This window comes from Mesoplodon mirus (genome assembly GCF_964341445.2).
Source record: "Mesoplodon mirus genome assembly, chromosome: 8".
NCBI lineage: Eukaryota > Metazoa > Chordata > Mammalia > Artiodactyla > Ziphiidae > Mesoplodon > Mesoplodon mirus.
In genome coordinates this window covers 111,490,221-111,509,760 of record NC_138984.1, presented here as the reverse complement: position 1 = coordinate 111,509,760, position 19,540 = coordinate 111,490,221, and the positions used below count along the sequence as shown (strand labels likewise).

Genomic DNA, 19,540 nt, shown 5'->3' with positions numbered 1-19,540 from the left:
AGACAATCTTCCACAGGCACAAAAGAGGCATATACAGTGCTCAAGGCAGCACCATCTAGAATCAGAAAATATCACTGTCCATCTAAATCTCTATTCATAAGTTAATAACCAATTTGTTGCTCATTGATTCTATAGAATAATACAAAGCTGTAAGAAAAATGAATTAGGTGCATGTGTATTGAATCTACCAGCTGTAACAAATATCACAGAATAATAGATGCTGATCCCATTTATATAGAATGGAAAAAAAACAATATTCATATATTTACATATTTCTGCAGCTAAAGAAACAGAAAAGCTATTAAAAGTGATTACCTCTGGGAAGAGGAGTTAAATAGGGGGACAGTGAATGTATACAACTTTACATTATAATCTGTATACGTGTTTTACTGCTTTTATATTTTATTACAAAGAGCATAAATGCATATATTATGATGTAATTTTTTTAAAAGAACTGGAATAAAAGACATTAGCTCATGGAATTTCATCAAGTTCTAGCAAGTACCAGAGACAGTGACAAAGAGGGTGAGGGCTGTGGAAATTTTCTCCCAAGAGAAAATGTTGAAGAAGATGGGGGTATTGTGCTTGAGTAAGAGAAAAGTTTTTTTGCTCCAGGGAACAGAGGCCAGGCCCAGAGGGTGAGAATCCAAAAGACAGACTGAAACTTTCTAACCATGCAAGAACTCCAAATGTGAAATGGGTTGCTGTGAAATGCGTTGTGAGCTTTTTGTCACTGGTAGATTCAAGTAATTACCAAAATTTACTAAGTAAACTTGTTGGGTTTATTTTAGAGGCAGTTACTGTACTGGTTGGTAGGTGAAGAGGGATGCCTCAGAATTTGGGATTCCAAATGTGAGTAGAGGTTAGCACAAGAATTATTGTACATGATTAGCTAAACTGTATAGTCCACGAAGGATCTTAGATTATGTTAAGAACTAAGTCACTATAACATCTAGCTAGGTGAGCATAGCTTTATGAGAAAATTCTTAGAATTTCACTCTTACATAAACACAGATAAATTCTCTAAGTTTCTGATCTTTTACTGTCAAAGTGCAATCCACAGACCAGGAGCATCAGCTTATTAGAAACGCAGAATCTCAGGCTTTACCAAGACCCAATGAATCAGAATCAGCATTTTAATGAGAGCCACCAGTGATTCCTGTTCTTGAATTTGAGAAGCACTGGTTTACCCAGCTATCCATAGAACACCTCTTATTCCTGAGCCTTCAAAGCCCAAATAAAAAGAAACAAACCCCTCACATGAAAAAAAAAAGCCCAAATAATGAGAAGTTTTGATTGTTATTATCTATAACTGGGGAGAAATGAAAAGAGAAAAAATGACCATATACACATATATAGGTGTAGATATATGTGTTTGTATAGCACATATACATATATTTATGTAACACGTGTAAATATATACATGTACGTACATACACACATAAGCTAAACTTAAGTCTTTCTAGCTATCAGTTTAAGTGGGTGGTCATCAACTGTTTTACCTTTTAAAGAGATTTTAGCTCACTTCCCTTCCCACTAGTGAATAACACTCAGTTTAATTAGACACTGAATTAAAGAAGGTAAACATCTTTGAGACGTTTCTCATACTTTTCATTTTGACAGCTGTTACGACTTAGGACATTTTTAATATCATATTCTACATTTTTGGTTTATTAAGAATTCTTTCTATTGTTTTCAGCATATTGATGGGTTTTTAAGACTTAATCCCTTAATTTTGATTTACTAAGCTTTTAGTATTTTTTTCCACATCAGGGTTATTTGGGACAGGGGAATTGTGGAAGGAGGTTACTATAAAGGAAGAGTAAATATTTGAAAAAAGCTTCCAGGTCTGGAAAATATTCTAATTACCAGCTAAAGCCTTGGCAAAAATGTATTGGCTTCTGATCGATTTTAGTATATCCATTTCCTGAATCATTTTGGTTTTTCACTTGTGTGCAAAGGCATTTAATGGCATAATGAATTCAGCAATGTATGGGGATGTCACGGTAAAACCTTTTGCTGGATCTTCAGAAACATTGCTTTTCAGAAACTGTTTCCTTAACAAGTCATGTTGCCTCTCAGCAGGCTTTGCAAAGTTTAAAGCATACTCTTCCGTAACTGACCCCAGATGGAAAAGACTCTCTTGAAATTGGCTGGTTTTTTAAGTGTAGCTCTGCATGGCCTTCTCAAAGGAAAAAAATAAGCTTGAACAGAATGCATTTAGTAGCAGGTCTATAATTCCCCCAGCATCCCACATATTTGGATGTTTTCACTTTTGGCAGTGGAATTTTTCTAATTTAATTAACTCATTAGTGTTAGCAGATGACACAGTGTGAAAATTCTTTTCCCTAGCCACTTATCTAAATATTCTTCTAATCCACTGGAGTTATGTGCACACTTTATTTATTTTGAAAATGTGTTTATTTGTTTCATTTCTACACTGACTTTCCCCTTAAGAGTTCATGGGCAACGTGTAGACATTTCACATAATGAACTACAACCTTTTCTTCAATCCATAAATGGAGAAGAGGCCGAGGAGGGAACTAAAAAGTATGGAAAATCTTTACAAAGAAAGACTGGGAGAGAAACAACAGATGGTTCCGGAAGAACAGCCAGAGCTGAAATGATTATCCTGGTCCAAGCCCCTGCCATTCTGTCTCTTGCTTTTTAGTTCATACACTGTAAAAATGTCACGATGGTTTGTGCCTGGAAATTAACTGGCAATGCTTCGAATGACAATGAAGGCAGGTTTTCCAGGATTATCCAAACCAAAAGTGAATCTTCTTTGCAGTGAAACCATTCACTCCTTCATTCACATTTTTTAACCTTACTTTTTACTCTTGACATATAAATCTTCCTTCTTAGATTTTAAACTTCCTTGAAATTTGAGGATCCATCTTCCTTCCTTCCTTCCTTCCTTTCTTCTTTCTTTGTCTCTTTCCTTCTTCTCTTTCTCTGCCTCTCCCCCTCCCCCTCCTCCCCCTCCCCCTCCTCCTCCACCCTCCTTTTTTCTCCTCCTCCTCCCCTCCCCCTCCTCCACCTCCTCCTTCTTTGTCTTTCTCTCTGTCTCTGTCTTTCTCTTCTCAGGGCCTGATACAGGGCCTGGGACAAAATAGATATTGAATAAATAAATATTACCAAATTCTGAATGAAAGGAATTCTGTTGTGTCATTCCTAGCAGTTATTGAATATCTACTCCAATATTTCATTTCATTTTTCTGAGGATTTTGAACTTTAGTATTTATTTAGTTATTTAACCATTCAAACTTGTTATTTTATATTGGGGTATAGCCGATTAACAATGTTGTGACAGTTTCACGTGCACAGCAAAGCGACTCAGCCATACAGAAACATATATCCATTCTCCCCCAAACTCCCCTCCCATCCAGGCTGCCACATAACGTTGAGCAGAGTTTCCTGTTCTATACAGTAGGTTCTGGCTGGTTATCCATTTTAAATATATCAGTGGGTACATGTCAGTCCCAAACTCCCTAACTATCCCTTCCCCCCACCCTTCCACCCACCCCGGTAACCATAAGTTCGTTCTCTAAGTCTATGTTTACTCCAATATTTTACAACAGGCATCATTTTAATCCTGAGAGCAATTTTGTTAAGATGATTGCTGTTACTATTATCTTAATCTTATCCACGAGGAAATGGAGGCCAAGAGATGTTAAATAACTTGCTCAGGGTCACAGAACCCTTCAGTTAGAGAGTTTGAACTCAGGACTGTCCTGGATGCCGCTACCCAAGAGGATGGTGACATTGGACAGTCAGATCTGATGAAGCTCAAGCAGTGATAAGGGAACTTCTTTGCCTTTCTGTAGCACATCCCCAGTTTCTGTCAAAAATAAGTAAGTACTGGGTAGTAGAAAGGGTTGACTCTGAATTGTGCACTTTAAAAAAATGAATTTTGTGGTAGGTGAATTATATCTCAGTTTTTAAAAGATTTAAATAATAAAGGTTGGAAATTAGTGAATTTTGGTCATTTTAGAGGTTCTAAGAGCTTTCCCTGCCCTTGGTTCCTTAGGACCTTAGTTCACATCAGTAAACATCAGTTCTTTAACTGTTCACCTTTAACTGTTCAATAGCCAATATTGAACAATAGCCAAGATTTCCAGACCCAGATTTCACTGAATCCCTCGTTCCCTGTGTTGCAGGTGCCATTTATCTGAGGAGGGGGTCATGGGACAGTGATTCTTAGGCGTATGTCCAGCATTTAAATCATCAACTATAAGCCACTGACTAGTTTCCAGAGTGAGAAGTTTAATAAACAGGAGCTCCTGAAACCATTATGCTTAGTGAAATAAGTCAGACAGAGGAAGACAAATACTGTATGTTATCACTATATGTGGAATCTAAAAAATAAACTAGTGAATATAACAAAAAATAAGTGGACTCACAGAGATAGAGAACAAACTAGTGGTCACCAGTGCAGGGAGGGAAGTGGGGAGGGACAAGATGGGAGATTAAGAGGTACAAATTACTATGCATAAAATAAATAAGCTATAAGGTTATACTGTACCACATGGAATATAGCCAATATTTTATAATAATTGTAAATGGAGGATAATCTATCAAATTTTTGAATCACTGTTATATTTCTTAAACTAATATAACATTGCAAATCAACTATACCTCAATTAAAAAATTTAAAAAACCAATTTTCATCATGATCCAAAATTTTCCTCCACTTCAAAGAAAAAACCTGTTGTCACATCCCTCAGAGGGTGTTTCCAGCCGCTAATGTATCTGGCAAGGATGGGATACCATATTTGGGAAGTCTGTTCTCATTCAGTCTTTTCTAAATCCATTTCAGGGTGCTGTTGGTAGACATTTACAAGTGAAAGTCACATAATTTGGTATTTTTTATACTAATGTCCAAAACGCAGACAGTATTCTGTTCCATCAGAGTGCATGTGCATACACACGCATGCACTCTCTCACACACGCATATATGTATACACTCACACATGTATACACTCCCACACACATACACAAGCATGTGTGCACACGCACACACACCCTTATGCATATGACTCACGAATGGATGTATCAATAGCAGAAAGTTACTGAGCCAATATATCTTCCGAAAGGAAACTGTTGTGTATATGTGTTTAAAGTATAAGGAAAACCAACTGCTTTCCCTTATGTAGACTTAATCGGGATGAAAAGATTTCAGTACAAAGCTGGCAGGAGCTTCAAATGTTCTGTTTGGTAGCTCTATGCAAATCTGACAGATTCATAACTTCTTTTTCCCTCCTGCTATTTGCACTTCGAAACGAGAGCAGGATCCTCGTGGAGAACAGTGGGGAGAAAGGAGTGAGTGGGTTTGGGAGCATTTGCGTCAAGGTTTTCCATTCTTCCACTTGGAATAGGAAGTTCTTTCCCTCCTTTTCTACGTGTTATGATGACCTCACCCTGAGTTTCTACGACATTTGCATGTTAATTTGGAATCTAGATTTTTTTTTAATCGTAGTATAATTGCTTTACAATGTTGTGTTGGTTTCCACCGCACAGCGAAGTGAATCAGTCGTGCGCATACGCACGTGCCCTCCCTCTTGGACGTCCCTTCTCTCCCAACTGGTCCATCACAGAGCACCAAGGTGAGCTCCCTGTGCTATACAGCAGGTTGCCACTAGCTAACTATTTTGGAATCTAGATTGGATATTTCTGTCTTTAGTCAACGTTACTTTCTGCACAAAGCAAAAGACCAGTTTAAGCAGGATGATTAGTGAGCCTGAGAGAGTGGGGCAGGAGGAAGGTGCAGGTCCACGTTGTATCCAGGGTTTCTCTTCTTTGGGGTCCGAGTTTGCAAACTAAGAACTGCTGGGTGCAGTGGCTCAAGAAAGGCAGTTGCTGCTGTCAACCACTCTGTGTTCCTCAGCCCTTGAGACAGGGAGAGAGATCAAGAAAGGGCACATACCTTCACCCTCTCAAACTGGTGCTCCACTGGCTGTGTGTTGGAGTCTTTCAGGGATCTGAAAAGGAGGATGAGTGGGTCCCACCCTTAGCGATCCAGTCCTGATTTATTTGTTCTTTGATGACTCCGCAGGCACTCTAACCTGCAGCAAAGTCTGAGAACAACCACTTAACCAGTAGTTGCCATCCCCGGCTGCCGTCTCCATATTCGGGGGCCGGTGCCCTTGCCCCTAGAGACTGCAGGGATCTGGGATGGGACCTGGGCGTTGGTGAATTTTACAAGCTCCCCAGGGGTTTCTAAGGAGCAGCCGGGATGGAGATCTGCTGAGCTACCTGGTCAGCAGATTTTGTCACTGTTCTTGTCATATTCAATTCTGAAATTACTCTTTGTAGAGTTTATATCACGTAGGAGCCAGTTTGTTGAGTGCTCAAGGGAGATGCCAATGAGTGTGACACTGTCTCTGCTGTCTGGGTGCTGTTAGGCTGCACAAGTCATATTTTGCATTGTTTGTTGCTTAATGAAGCTGATTGTAAACTATCTTGACTCTAGATGTGGAAGGGCTTTTTCATGCATTGTCTCTTCCAACCCTGAAAATATCTGGGAGAGAATAGATTAGGAAATGCAAATTCACGGAAGTTAGGGAACATGCTCAAATTTACATGGCAAAGAGGGCTGGGGGCCAAATCTTGCAATGCCTTTCAGCTCTATCATTTCCCCCCATTTCTTCTGGCAAACCATGAACATTTCGAAGCAGGGATGAGGAGAGGGGGAATCAGAGAAGCAGAAGTTGAGATGGAGAAACCTATTCTCAGAATGTGTGTGAGTGTATGAGAGTGTGTGTGTAAGTGTGTATGTCTGAGCGTGAGAGTGTGTGTCTGCATGTGTGTGACTATTGCATGTGAGGAAACAGGACTTTGAGGTTCTATTTAATGGTGTTGTTTGGTTCTTGTCCCTTCAAAATTATACAGTCTTTTAAAGTCTAACAGAAAAAAGAAACTACTAACATCTTTAGGAATATCAAAGGATCCGTCTGGCACTGAAAGACCATTACTATCTGTGAGGAAAATTAAAAAGAGTTTATTAAGGCCAACCCAGATTTCTACTGATACCAAGAAATAGTATCTTAATCAGCTAGAAAGAGCTGTATGTGAGCAGAGATCACTATCAATGACCATCAGTCACAAAAGGATGCTTAATATCCTGTCTTCCTTAAACTCTGACCATTTTCATCCCCGTGCAGGGAGGGAGAGGCATCCAACCTATCACTTGGAGGCAGATATGTGCTCTTTATAACCAGAGTTGTGAGAAGCCATAGGAAAGACATGAACATGACTGGATTTTGGTTCTTTGTAAGTGCAGGCAGGGCCCAAGGAGTAATGTTTAGGTTGACAGTGGTTTAAAAATCATGATAAAATGTTTTCTTTGAGGCTTGGGTATGTCTGTGTGTTTGTCTCAGAAAGTAATTTCTGTGTTATAAATGTACATGGCCTTTCTTTGCTTTAGCAATGTTATATTTCTGCTCAGCTCTTTATATATTCATGAAGACAGCTGTAAACATTCAAGCATTCATTTATTCATGCAAACAACAAATGCTTATTGAGTGTCTGCCATGTTGCTATGCACCAGGCATTATAATACTACCCTGGAGAACATAGAATGTAAAATAATGTTCCTGCCCTCGAGGAGCTAAGTGCCTAGTAGAATTTTTAATTCCATGCTGTTATTTCAGAAGGCTCACAAGAAGGAAGACAGGGACTGCCCAAGGAAGGCTGGCTGTCTGTCCAAAGGAATCTCTATGGCGTGTGCCTCAATCATGGTCAAACCTGGAAAAGAGAAAGTACTCTAGGTATTTCAGGCAGAGAGGGATTTAATGTGAGGAATTAGTTATGAAGTTGTTGGAAGGGCTGGAGGGGCAAAAGGCATAGGTGGTGGTACTCAAAGTTTGGGAAGCTGCTACTGCCCTTTCTTAGGATGAGTGGTTGGAGGAATCACGGAAGTTACTGGAGCCTGTAGCCCCTGCTTTTGATCCTGCCTATCTGGAGCTGGAAGCAGAATGGCTTCTCCCTTCCTGTTGCCTTCTGATCTCTCACAGACTCCTATTGGCAGAATCCAACTTGACCAACCGACTAAGAAGTCTTTATAATGTAGTTTATACCTCTAGACCTGCAGTAGAGAGAAGTTATAGCAGGGCAAGGTGGATGTGGATGGTGGTGGTAGTGAAATCCACAGTCCAATAACCAGTGGAGAGGGAGGGGGCCTGGCAGTAGCCACTGACACCCAGAGTTTTTGTGACTCGGTACACTGAGTTGTGACCAGGCTTTGAAATCTGACTGAAACTAACTCTTATGGATTGAAATGTATCCCCCCCACCCAAATTCATATGTTGAAGCCCTAACCCCCAATGTGCCTATATTTGGGGATAGGGCCTTTTAGGAGATAATTAAGGTTAAATGAAATCATAAGAGTAGGGGTCTCATTCAATCAGACTGGTGTCCTAATAAGAAAAGGAAGAGACACCGGAGGCATGTGTGCAAAGGAAAAGGCCATGTGAGGATACACAGAGAAGGCAGGCAAATGCAAGCTAAGGAGAGATGCCTCACCAGAAACCAACCCTGCCAGCACCTTGATCTTGAACTTCCAACCTCCAGAACTCTGAGAAAATAAATTTCTACTGTTTAAGCCACCCAGTCTGTGGCATTCTGTTATGACCACACAAGCTGACTAATATACTAAGCAAATATATAAATGATGAATATAAACAGTTGGATGCCAAATTGCAAATTTTTACTAAAAATGCAGCTCTCCAAAAGATTGCCTACTTATATGTGCTGGTCAACACATTCTTCTTCAATAAGTAGAACTACACGGGAATCCAATAAAATTAGGAGGTTGTTTGATGACAGTGGTCTCTGAGCAAGGGAGTTTGTTGGATAATACAAATGACCAGTGTCATACTGAAGTGTCTTTGGGGGCTGACACTCATTTTTCCTCTAGACCTGCAGTCCTTGTTGTGTTTATATACATGAGGGCCCTCTCTTCCCCCATGGTGCTGGGGGCAGAGTGTATGAGCCTTCCTGACTTTTCCTTTGTGGGCCCCTCCTCTTTTCATCCTGATGCAACCTGGTTGCCATTTATTTCTTTTGGGTGGCCTTGCTTTGATCCTTTTGGACAACTTACTTTGATCCTTTCCATGCTCGTTTTATGGTTTCATTCACAAATTTTCAAGTTCTTGGGGTAGAGGTAGTACATATACTTAGGCTGATAACTGGCCAGGATGTACTGCTTATTGCCTTTCACTGTGCCCTTCTGATCAGCCAATACCTATGCTGTATCAGTTGCTAAACGTTTTGAATGGCAATCTTTGCCTATATAATTAGCATCATAAAACGTGAAAAGAAATTGACCAGGTTAAGCTGTTCAATCAGCCTTCCACGTAGCAGACTAGCCTGTTCAAGAACTGTCCAAAGGGTCTCCATTTCCCAATGACAGCTTCATCAGCTTATTACAGAGCAAAAAATTCAGTCACTAGAGTTGCTTCTTAATGAGTTGAATCATATATACCAGAAGGGATAATGAATATATCTAACATTTAAAGCTTACCTACTATGTGATCTTTATTTACTTTATTTTATTTTTGGAGCAAGGAAAGGTTTATTGCAGGGCCAAGCAAGGAGAAAGAGGGTGGCTCATGCTCAAAAACCCTGAACTCCCTGATGTTTTGTTTTATTTATTTATTTATTTATTTATTTACTTACTTATTTATTTATCTATGGCTGCATTGTGTCTTCATTACTGCATGGGGGCTTTCTCTAGTTGTGGCGAGTGGGGGCTACTCTTCATTGAAGTGCACAGGCTTCTCACTGTGGTGGCTTCTCTTGTTGCAGAGCATGGACTCTAGGCACGTGGGCTTCAGTAGTTGCGGTGCATGGGCTTAGTTGCTCTGCGGCATATGGGATTTTCCTGGCCCAGGGCTCGAACCCGTGTCCCCTGAATTGGCAGGTGGATTCTTAACCACTGTGCCACCAGGGAAGCCTCCCTGATGGGTTTTGGGGAAAAGTGTTGATAGGCAAAATTTGGGGTGAGGGCTGTAGGGTGTATGGCTTTCTTCTGATTGGTTGGTGGTGAGGTAACAGGGTGGCACTCCAGGAATCTTGTGCTCAGCTTGAAGTTACTATCTTCCACCTGGGTGGGGACCTTAGTTCCTGCAGAAGAACTCAAAATATTGTTCTGTATATTCCTTGAGGAGGAACCAGGACCCTGTCCCAAGACTGCGCTATTGTTTCTTGACTGCTCCTCCCTTGTCTCTGCATTCCCTCCCTTCCCTGATTAGCAACTGTTTGAATCTGACCTTTGGAACTCAGGGAAGATTAAGGAGGCTGAATGAAGCATAGTTCCTACAAAATAGGGGGACTCGGAAAAGATTTGTACCCAGGAGCTCCACAGGGTCCTGCTTGGCTTCAATCCCCCCTTTTCTTTGATACTCCTCCATCTTGAGGAGAACGGGTGTTGGACAAGAAAGGGAATAACCTTTTGGATAGAGACTTTAATCCTAAACTCAGCAGAGGAACTCGGTTTTAGGTGGACTTGGTTTCAGTCCTGCTATGTGTTCTTTCAGTGGATCATCTCATTAATCATCACAACAACCCTACTAGGAAGAAGGTCCTGTTATTAGTGTCCTTTCATAGATGAATCAACTGGAGCTTAAATAGGTTAAATAATTTAATGTGATCAGCGAGTAAGGGGTGAAGTAGAGAATCAAACCTGAAGATTAACCATTGTATTTAGAACAAACAAGTCACCTTGGCCTACAAGACCCTGTGTGAACTAGTTGTTACTTAAATCTCAGAACTTGTTTCACACTTTCTCTTCCTAGTTTGCTTTAGGGCACACAAACCTCTTTACCAGCTCTTTCCCAGCAGAAAGACTGGCTCCTCTACCTTGGAATGCTTTTTTTTTTTGGCTCCGTTGGGTCTGTGTTGCTGTGAGTGGGCTTTGGTGAGCAGGGGCTACTCTTCATTGCGGTGTGCGTGTTTCTTATTGCGGTGGTTTCTCTTGTTGCAGAGCACAGGCTCTAGGCGCGTGGGCATCAGTAGTTGTAGCACATGGGCTCAGTAGTTGCGGCACACGGGCCCTAGAGTGCGGGAGCCTCAGTGGTTGTGGTGTGTGGGCTCAGTAGTTGCGACATGTGGGCTCTAGAGCTCAGGCTCAGTAGTTGTAGCGTGTGGGCTTAGTTGCTCCGTGACGTGCGGGATCTTCGTGGACCAGGGCTTGAACCCGTGTCCCCTGCACCACCCGGGAAGCCCTGGACTGCTCTCTACCCATGTTTTTATATGGCAGCTCATACCCTTACCATTCTGTCTAAACTTTGCTTCCCTTTTCATACACTTGACCCTCGGTTACACCAGTCAAGGGGGGTTGTTTCCTTCATAGCAGGTACTGATCATGGTTTGGAGTTGTTTGCTTATTTGTTTTCTGTATCCTCCCACTAGAATGTAACCTCCACAAAGGCAGGGGCTTGGTCTCTATTTACGTGCTGTGTCACCAGCATCAAAGTACTGAGTCCTCCATTCATTAAGCACTTAATAAACATGAGGTAAATGCCAAAGTATCATCTATTGTGATCTATTAAACCCCAGGGCTCTTGGGAATAGAAGACTCAGGAGGGCATGATTTTGTTGGACGGGGGAATCTCAGGGCCTGAGTAGTCTCTGTAGCTGGATTGATCATCACAGAGAGTATTCTGAGCCATCAGTGCATAGAGTCCCCGGGATGAGAAGGGGGCTGCAAAGTGGGTGGAAACAGCTGAAAGCACTAAAGACAGCCCCCAAATAAACTTCAGTTAACTAATCGTTTGGCCTGTACTATTAGCAAAGAACTAACTTTCTTCTGACAAATGCTGCCAGTTCTTTGTTGGTTTTTAACTCTTAGACCCTACCAACAAGCAGATATTAAGAACTGACTATATTTAAAGAACTGCCCCAGGTGATGAAGGTGATTACTAAGGTCCCTAAGGACTTCTATGAACCTTGGGAGGGAAAGGAATCGTTGCCAAATGGAGTGATGCAGAAGGTTTTGGGGGATCTGAGCCAGGCACTGGGGCAAGGGGAGGAGTAGACCAGATGGAGGTATGATCCGAAGTGTGGTTTCGGGAACGTTCTTCGTGTGTTCGGAGATTGTAAAGGACTGGTTGGCAGGAATTAGCCCTTGAACATGATGTTGAAAAATTTGGATTTTATCCTGAAGTCAGAGTGGAGTTTCTGAGTGGACCAGTAATGAATTAAAATGAGTGTTCCTGGGCTTCCCTGGTGGCGCAGTGGTTGAGAGTCCACCTGCCGATGCAGGGGACACAGGTTCGTGTCCCAGTCCGGGAAGATCCCACATGCCGCGGAGCGGCTGGGCGCGTGAGCCACGGCCATTGAGCCTGCGCGTCTGGAGCCTGTGCTCCGCAACGGGAGAGGCCACAGCAGTGAGAGGCCCGCGTATCGCAGACAAAAAAAAAAAAAGAGTGTTCCTGAAAGTGAGAGACGGAATGATTAAAATGGAAAAGAAGCCGGTCCGTTTCCTACAACTGACTATAATGTGGGCAAACCCTGCCTGGGGCACAGCTGTCTCAACCCTCTTCCTGGTAGAGGAAACCAAGAGAAAGAGGCCACATACTGTGTATAGGCTGTGAGGTCGCGTCTGTTGCACCCTCGTTAAACCTGGAGCAGTTGAAATAATTCTAAAAAGTATTTCTTCTCAATTGTGTCAGAAACTGATTGGTATAGCATCTTATTAAGCTCAGCTCTTCTATGTCGACCTTTCAATGGCTGATATAAAATGTGTTTTTTGCGCATTATGAGCAATTTCTGTTCCTCAAAGTGCCTTCTGAGTCATCAAAGGCATATAAATTATGTCGACTTGTATTTAAGGTTCACTGGTTTTTAATGTTATCCGTGCATAATTAGAACTTAAATGTAAGTTGTCATTTATTGCCTTTAAACCATTTTTATATACATCATTTGATGGCCATTTGTTATCTGTTTTTGCAGTGGAGAAAGATGAGCTTCAGAGAGCCTAAATGACTTGTCCAAGGTCACTTGGCTAATGGGTAGGAAAGTCTGGGTTCAAACCTATTTCTTTCATTTCAAGCATTTTACATCTTGGTAAAAACTGGAAGCTAGTGTTTAGTACATCTAATGCACCCTTACCAGAATACCAAGTCATTCTAGAGCAAGCAATCTCAGTGGAGTGCAGGGATTAACTCTATCTGATTTGGTGAAATGCAGTGGGTGTTCAAATACTTACGATAATGATGCCATGACCATTCATGCTGATTCAACCTTTCCCAAAGCAAATGTCTCTTGTAATGTTCCTTAAATAGGTTTAAATTAAGTATTTTTAAATTAAATATTGACAATAGTGTTCATGTTTCAGTTTCCCCTTCCTGGGCCTTGGACTCCACAGCTCTTGGATATGGAGCATGGCTTTGTCCATTTGCTCTCATGAAATTTGCGGACAGCATCCCTGTGCACAGCAACACAATGATGCTGGTGGATGGAGAGAGGACGGGTGTGAAGCAAGTGTGGCATGAAACTGACTGTTTGCTTTTTTCCACAGTCTGCTGATTAGACCTGCAAACCCATTCCGCGACTCCATTAGTAAAACCTGTGAAAACACAGGGGCCTCCATAAAGACGACTCTGACCTTGGCAGCGGGAGAGGGTTTTGGAGTCGAGAGAACCCAGTTCTAAACTTATGATTTGGGTCTGGGTATTTTTGGCTTCAACACTTGCTCCTGGTTAGAAAGTGAACAGCAGGGGTCTAAACACTGTTCGCTCGGATAGTAAAACACATGTTCACTTTTTGCAGTGACCCTGGAAACAGAAGGGGAATTCTTATAAATCACAAAGGAAAATAAATAACTTCACTCATGGAGGGAAAGAGACAGCTTGAGAAAAGGGACTTTGGAAAAAGGCTGTCTCTAGATAGCAGTCTTGTGGTAAGTACTAAATATTCATTTACCACTATATGTTTTGGCTTAAAATGCATTATTCTTTGACTGTGATTTCCTGAACCCTGTGCTTTCAAAACCTCTATTCCAGTTACCCCATTAACAATATCTCCTGGGATTTTTGTTTCACTTATTTTTTACAAAGTCAAAAGCCAGCAAACTATTGGAATGTTTGTATAGTGTCCTAATAGGCAAATGTCATAATCTGTCAGCATTCTATATAATTACATTAATTCCAGCTGAAGTAAACTTTAACCCATACAAAAACCCTGCTGTACAGCTGATACCAAATGCCGAGCTAGTATATAGTTGTTCTATCACCTGTTTATCTTAACTCCGGGGGTAAGTTGAACAAGAATTCAGTAGAGTTTCAAATACTGAAGAGTGAAGAAAATCTCTGAGATCTTGGGTATGTAAATTTGTTCAATGGTCCATAAACTTTCTTTCTAAAAGTTTGAATACTGATGAGCATCATTCTCAACAATTTGGTTGGGTTTGCTTTCATGTATGAGAATCTGGTTAGTCCAAGGAAGTAGACTAAGTCACTGATTTCTGAAGGTTGGCCAGTCTTTCACAGTCTGAGCTGAGATGTTTGGGGTCACCTACTCCATGATGCATCTGAACAGAGTAAGAAATCAAATGAAGCAAGTCATTCTTTACTCTTTTGGTCATCTACTCAAGTAGAAAGGTAGCTTAGTACCTTCTTTGGCATGACAGTTAGGGATGTGCTTTATTCATTTGTGTCCTCCCAGCTTCTGGCCTGGAGTTGGGGTCAGAGTAAGTATCCAATAAAATATTTGTTGATTTATTAGTTGCCCTTTTCCAGTTCTGCTGCTGTAGGTCTTGCTGTGTCCGTGTCTAGATTAGCTATTTACCCTGTGACTGCTGAGGCTTCACGTCACAAACTGTTCATAAATGTAAGTTTCTGGGAATTAGCAAAAGAGTTGCATTTAACTTTTGTGTCTAGTTCTTCTGTGTCTCTGTGAGCTCTGTACTGAGCAGCATATCTTCAGAGGCTAAGAACTCTTACAGGGCTTTAAGTTCTCCTCCCAGGTGGCGTGCCCTCTTCTCAGTTCTGAGGTGTTTCCGTCTCCAGGTACAGTGCAGTGAAAATAGTGTGTGTGTGTGTGTGTGTGTGTGTGTGTGTTTATATGTCTATACCCTTTGCAACTTCTAGGGAAACTTAGGATAAAAAGATAATTTCTCAGCCTCTCCTATTTTTTCTTTGCCAAAGGAAATACTTCTTACATACCAACCTGCCAGTAAGGTCCGTCTTATGCCGAGCTAGGCACTCATGTAGTATATATAGTAGGAGCAGCCCAAGGAAGGTTCTCTTAACCCAGAAGTATCATCCTTGCTGATTAATCCCTAAAGCCCCCAATTTGGCCTTAGGTCCCAGAGAAGATACAAAGACCCTATAAAAGCAAGCATGCTAAGCTATTGTCTTTTAATCATTCACAGTAGCACTCATTAATAAAAAGGTCTTGGATCGTTCCCAGATGTCAGACAGATGAGCAGAATTTTGTTGAGGGAGTTGGTAAGGAAAAGGATACAGAACACAGAGTGCCAGCATGCAAGGCTGGGCTGGGGCCAGGAGGGGAGGGGGCGTGGATTATCACGAGGGCACTGGGCATCTGAAAATCAGAGAAGGAGATTCAATGAAATTTTTGCCATGTTTAAATTTTCCTTAAGGACTGACTTGACCGTGAGCATAAATCAAAGCCGTCGTATTACCTGTGCTGGCTGAAAATCCCAATCAAGCTTGCGTTCCCATTGGCATGTGGCTCTAGCCTGAGTCCTGGGGGGACTGTGGATCTGTTTCTTGACTTACAGCACAAAAGAACATTGGGAAAAGGAGAACTTGTTGCTTGGTACCACCTGAGAAATGTCATCCTGTTAAATCTCCCTAAATGATGCTTAGGAGAGTTTTGACACTAGTGAAATGTCTTCCTTATTTACTAGAGGCAGATTGAATATGACATCTGCATGTGCCTGTTGGGAAAATCCTGAAAAAGAATTCGTTCTCCTATGACTATGTGGCCCAAGGTACAGGGATGCTTGAATGCTATTCATCGTTATACAGGGTAGGCCATGTGACTATGATTTTGCTTTCCGTTTTACCGTTATGTTTTTCCCTCACATAAGATGCCACTATTGGGACAATGACAGCAAGAGGATTGGTTTTTAGGGTGTGAGACCCATTGAAAGACCCTAGTGAAGTTTATTCTGACTGTCAGAGAGACAGACACAAATGGGGGAAGAGATCAAAGCTGAGTGGCGGGTAAAGGACTTGAACCCAAGACCTTGTCCTCCTCTTTGGCTCTGTGCTGAAACCACACAAATAACTAGGCAAGAAGCACACAGGGATGATTCTAGATCAGGGTCGCTGGGAAATACAAGGAAAAAAAAGAAAGAAACACTTGGCACTATATCACGCACTCTTAATTCCCAAGTCATTTTTAAAAAATTTTTATTATTCTATTCTATTCTATGTTAGTTTTATTTTTTATTTATTTATTTATTTATTTCTATTCTATGTTATTTTTATTTTTTTATTTATTTTTATTTTTATTTTATTTATTTATTTTTTTGCATTACACGGGCCTCTCACTGCTGTGGCCTCTCCCGTTGTGGACCGGACGCGCAGGCTCAGCGGCCATGGCTCACGGGCCCAGCTGCTCTGCGGCATGTGGGATCCTCCCGGACCGGGGCACGAACCCGTGTCCCCTGCATCGGCAGGCGGACTCTCAGCCACTGCGCCATCAGGGAAGCCCCTATGTTATTTTTAAATCGTAGAATCCAAATTGGGAATGGGTTATCCAGTCCCCTCACTCTGCATAAAAAGTAGTTAATAATCAGCAAGTTTAAATGCTTTTCCTGAGGCTGCCCAAGTAGGATACAACCAAGAGTAGAAGTGAGGTTTCTGACCTGTCACTTCAGTTCTTCGTCTTTCATTCTCTAATAATAATCCAGTAAGAGAAGATCCTTTGGAAAACTGAGCAGAGGAAAGAAAAACATACTAAACTCTTAAGTCTTGACATTCCACTGTCATAATCGTTATGACCCATATCTTTGAGAGTCAGAGGGCCCAGAGGTAATTTCCACTTTCAGATTTTGCAGGCAAAAAATTCCTTAGAATGTACTGCAAGGACAAGGCACTATTAACTTCATTACACTTTTTATTTCACATAATCAAGTCATGAAGTATTGAGTAGCTCCCCTGCAACAGTTTTAAAAATTTTATGCTGGAGGAACCACAGAATAAAAAACCCTCACAGTCCAAGTACTGAAAAAAAGCTCCAACTGGGGGATGTGAGTTTGTGGTCCTTAGTCACAATTTTGCTTTCAGGACGTGACACATGGGAGGGTTTGAGTGTGTGTGTGTGTGTGTGTGTCTGGGCATGCGTGCACCCTAGTAACCCTAAAGTATTCTTTGATGTTGCTGATTTTTGACTTGATGAATCATCCTTTTAAAGAAGAACGTGACGGGGAAGTGAAACTGAAATGAAAAATATGTTTCAATGTGAGGGGTAAAGACACCGAGAGAAAGACAAGCGAGGACATGTTGGCCTCTCCCGGTAGGAGTATGCCAAGTAGCTGCATATTCATGGAAAGTACAGTCTTCTCTCTGATAACAATAAAAATCACCCCAGAAATTGGGGCCTCTTCCTGACCTGAAACTCTTCAGCCCACCCCAGGATGCTTTTTGATCAGAAAAAGTCAGCATTTCACACTGCTTTTTTTTTTCAGGAATCATCTCTGCAAATAGGCTGTGTGTATAGCTATTTGACATTTGTAGCTGTGGTAGCATTTAGCTGATGAGCAGGCCAGGGAGTGAACGTTTTTCCAGCTCACATTTCAAGAGCAAAGATTCTCTTTTAATTTGGGGGGGGAAATACTTTTTGCGTTTAAGCGCAGATAGGAGTAACAGTTTCTCTCATGAGTGATGAATTCCATGTAGTCCCCAATCTTTTCTCCTCCACTGAAAGGAAGACAAAACAGTGGCCATACTAGATCCTCACATCTGACGGGGTGCACTTTTGATAGACTCATGGCAGCAGGGAGGCCCCCTCACAGGTCCTTCATTTCATCCATCAGCCTCTGGATGGTTTGCATCCAAATCATTAGAGTAATTAGGTCTTCCACAGGTTCCCATTAACTCTGTCAATCAAGAAACATCCCTGAAAACCTGCTTTATATTTAAGATGCTTTAGTAGCCATGGGATGTGCTGGGTAGTTGCCACTTCCCCCTCCAGATCCAGTCCATCCTTCTCTACCTGGCTGTGCACCCCTGGAGGGTGTACCACGTGGACCCTGTTAAAAGAATCCCTGGCCTTCTGACATCTCACTGAGTTTGGCCAATGGGATGACCTAGAAGGACATCACAGGTTGGGAGGAAAGAGAAGTCGAGGTCATTGTTTTCCTGCTCTCTCCCTGCCTGGCTGTGGACCACAGTGACTGGACTACTCTGTCTAGGGCCACAGCTTCTGTTGGGCAGCTCTCTCCCACAACTTTAGCTGCAGTTACAACCACAGCTCTCTGTGTTCTGGCACCTTCTCTCTCCCCAGGCCCCTTCAGGCTTTTTGGTAGTCATGACTCCTGGGTGTTGCCAGCCCATCTCATGTTGGTTTGCTTTAGGTGTACCCACACTTTAATCAATAGTTCCTTTACCAAAATCTCCTCAATTAAGTGGTTTGAGTGTGTCATCTTTTTCCTGCAGGGTGACCCTGACTGATATGAGGAAATATTCCTTCTCAAAGTGTTTACAGTTTATTTGTAGAAGCTGATCTAATAAGCAGGAAAAATAACATAACATGGAGAAGATACACAGGTGTGACATTGACAGTGACAGGACTTGAGATCATTCTGGGAGGATGTAAGGAGGCACCGTGCAGTAGCTGTTGTTAGATCTGTGCTTCGAAGCAATGGTGAGAATTCGGTGGGTAAAGATTGGGATAGAAGAGAAGAAAGACAGACTTCCCTGGGGGTCCAGTGGTTAAGACTCCACGCCTCCAATGCATGGGGCACGGGTTCAATACCTGCTTGGGGAACTAAGATCCCACATGCTGCATGGCACGGCCAAAAAATAAAAATAAATTAAAAAAAAAAAAGAAAGGCAACCCAAGGAGATTGTCCTAAACCCCTTGGTGACACCTCATTTCATTGCTGAATTATTATTATTTTTTTTAATTTTTTTTTATTATTAATTAATTTATTTATTTTTGCTGTGTTGTGTCTTCGTTTCTGTGCGAGGGCTTTCTCCAGTTGTGGCAAGCGGGGGCCACTCTTCATCACGGCGCGCGAGCCTCTCACCATGGCGGCCTCTCTTGTTGCAGAGCACAGGCTCCAGACGCGCAGGCTCAGTAGTTGTGGCTCACGAGCCTAGTTGCTCCGCGGCATGTGGGATCCTCCCAGACCAGGGCTCGAACCCGTGTCCCCTGCATTAGCAGGCAGATTCTCAACCACTGCGCCACCAGGGAAGCCCCTGAATTATTTTTTTCCCAGGAAAACTTCTTCCTTATATCAAATTGTGATGGTTAATTTTATATGTCAACTCAACTGGACTAAGGGATACCCAGATAGCTGGCAAAACATTATTTCTGGGTGTGTCTGTGTGGATGCTTC

At 42.0% G+C, this 19,540-nt stretch overlaps 1 protein-coding gene across 3 annotated transcripts in view; it reads left to right on the top strand.

Moving 5' to 3' along the window:
- The window catches only part of NCKAP5 (NCK associated protein 5), a 1,070,192-nt gene that overhangs the window by 105,886 nt on the left and 944,766 nt on the right, over positions 1-19,540 (top strand). For all 3 annotated transcript variants that reach the window (XM_082630802.1, XM_082630801.1, XM_082630803.1), the window contains exon 2: positions 13,774-13,903. In XM_082630802.1, the coding sequence (XP_082486928.1) occupies positions 13,835-13,903 (69 nt within the window). In that variant the 5' untranslated portion in view covers positions 13,774-13,834. The remainder of the gene's footprint in view (positions 1-13,773; positions 13,904-19,540) is intronic.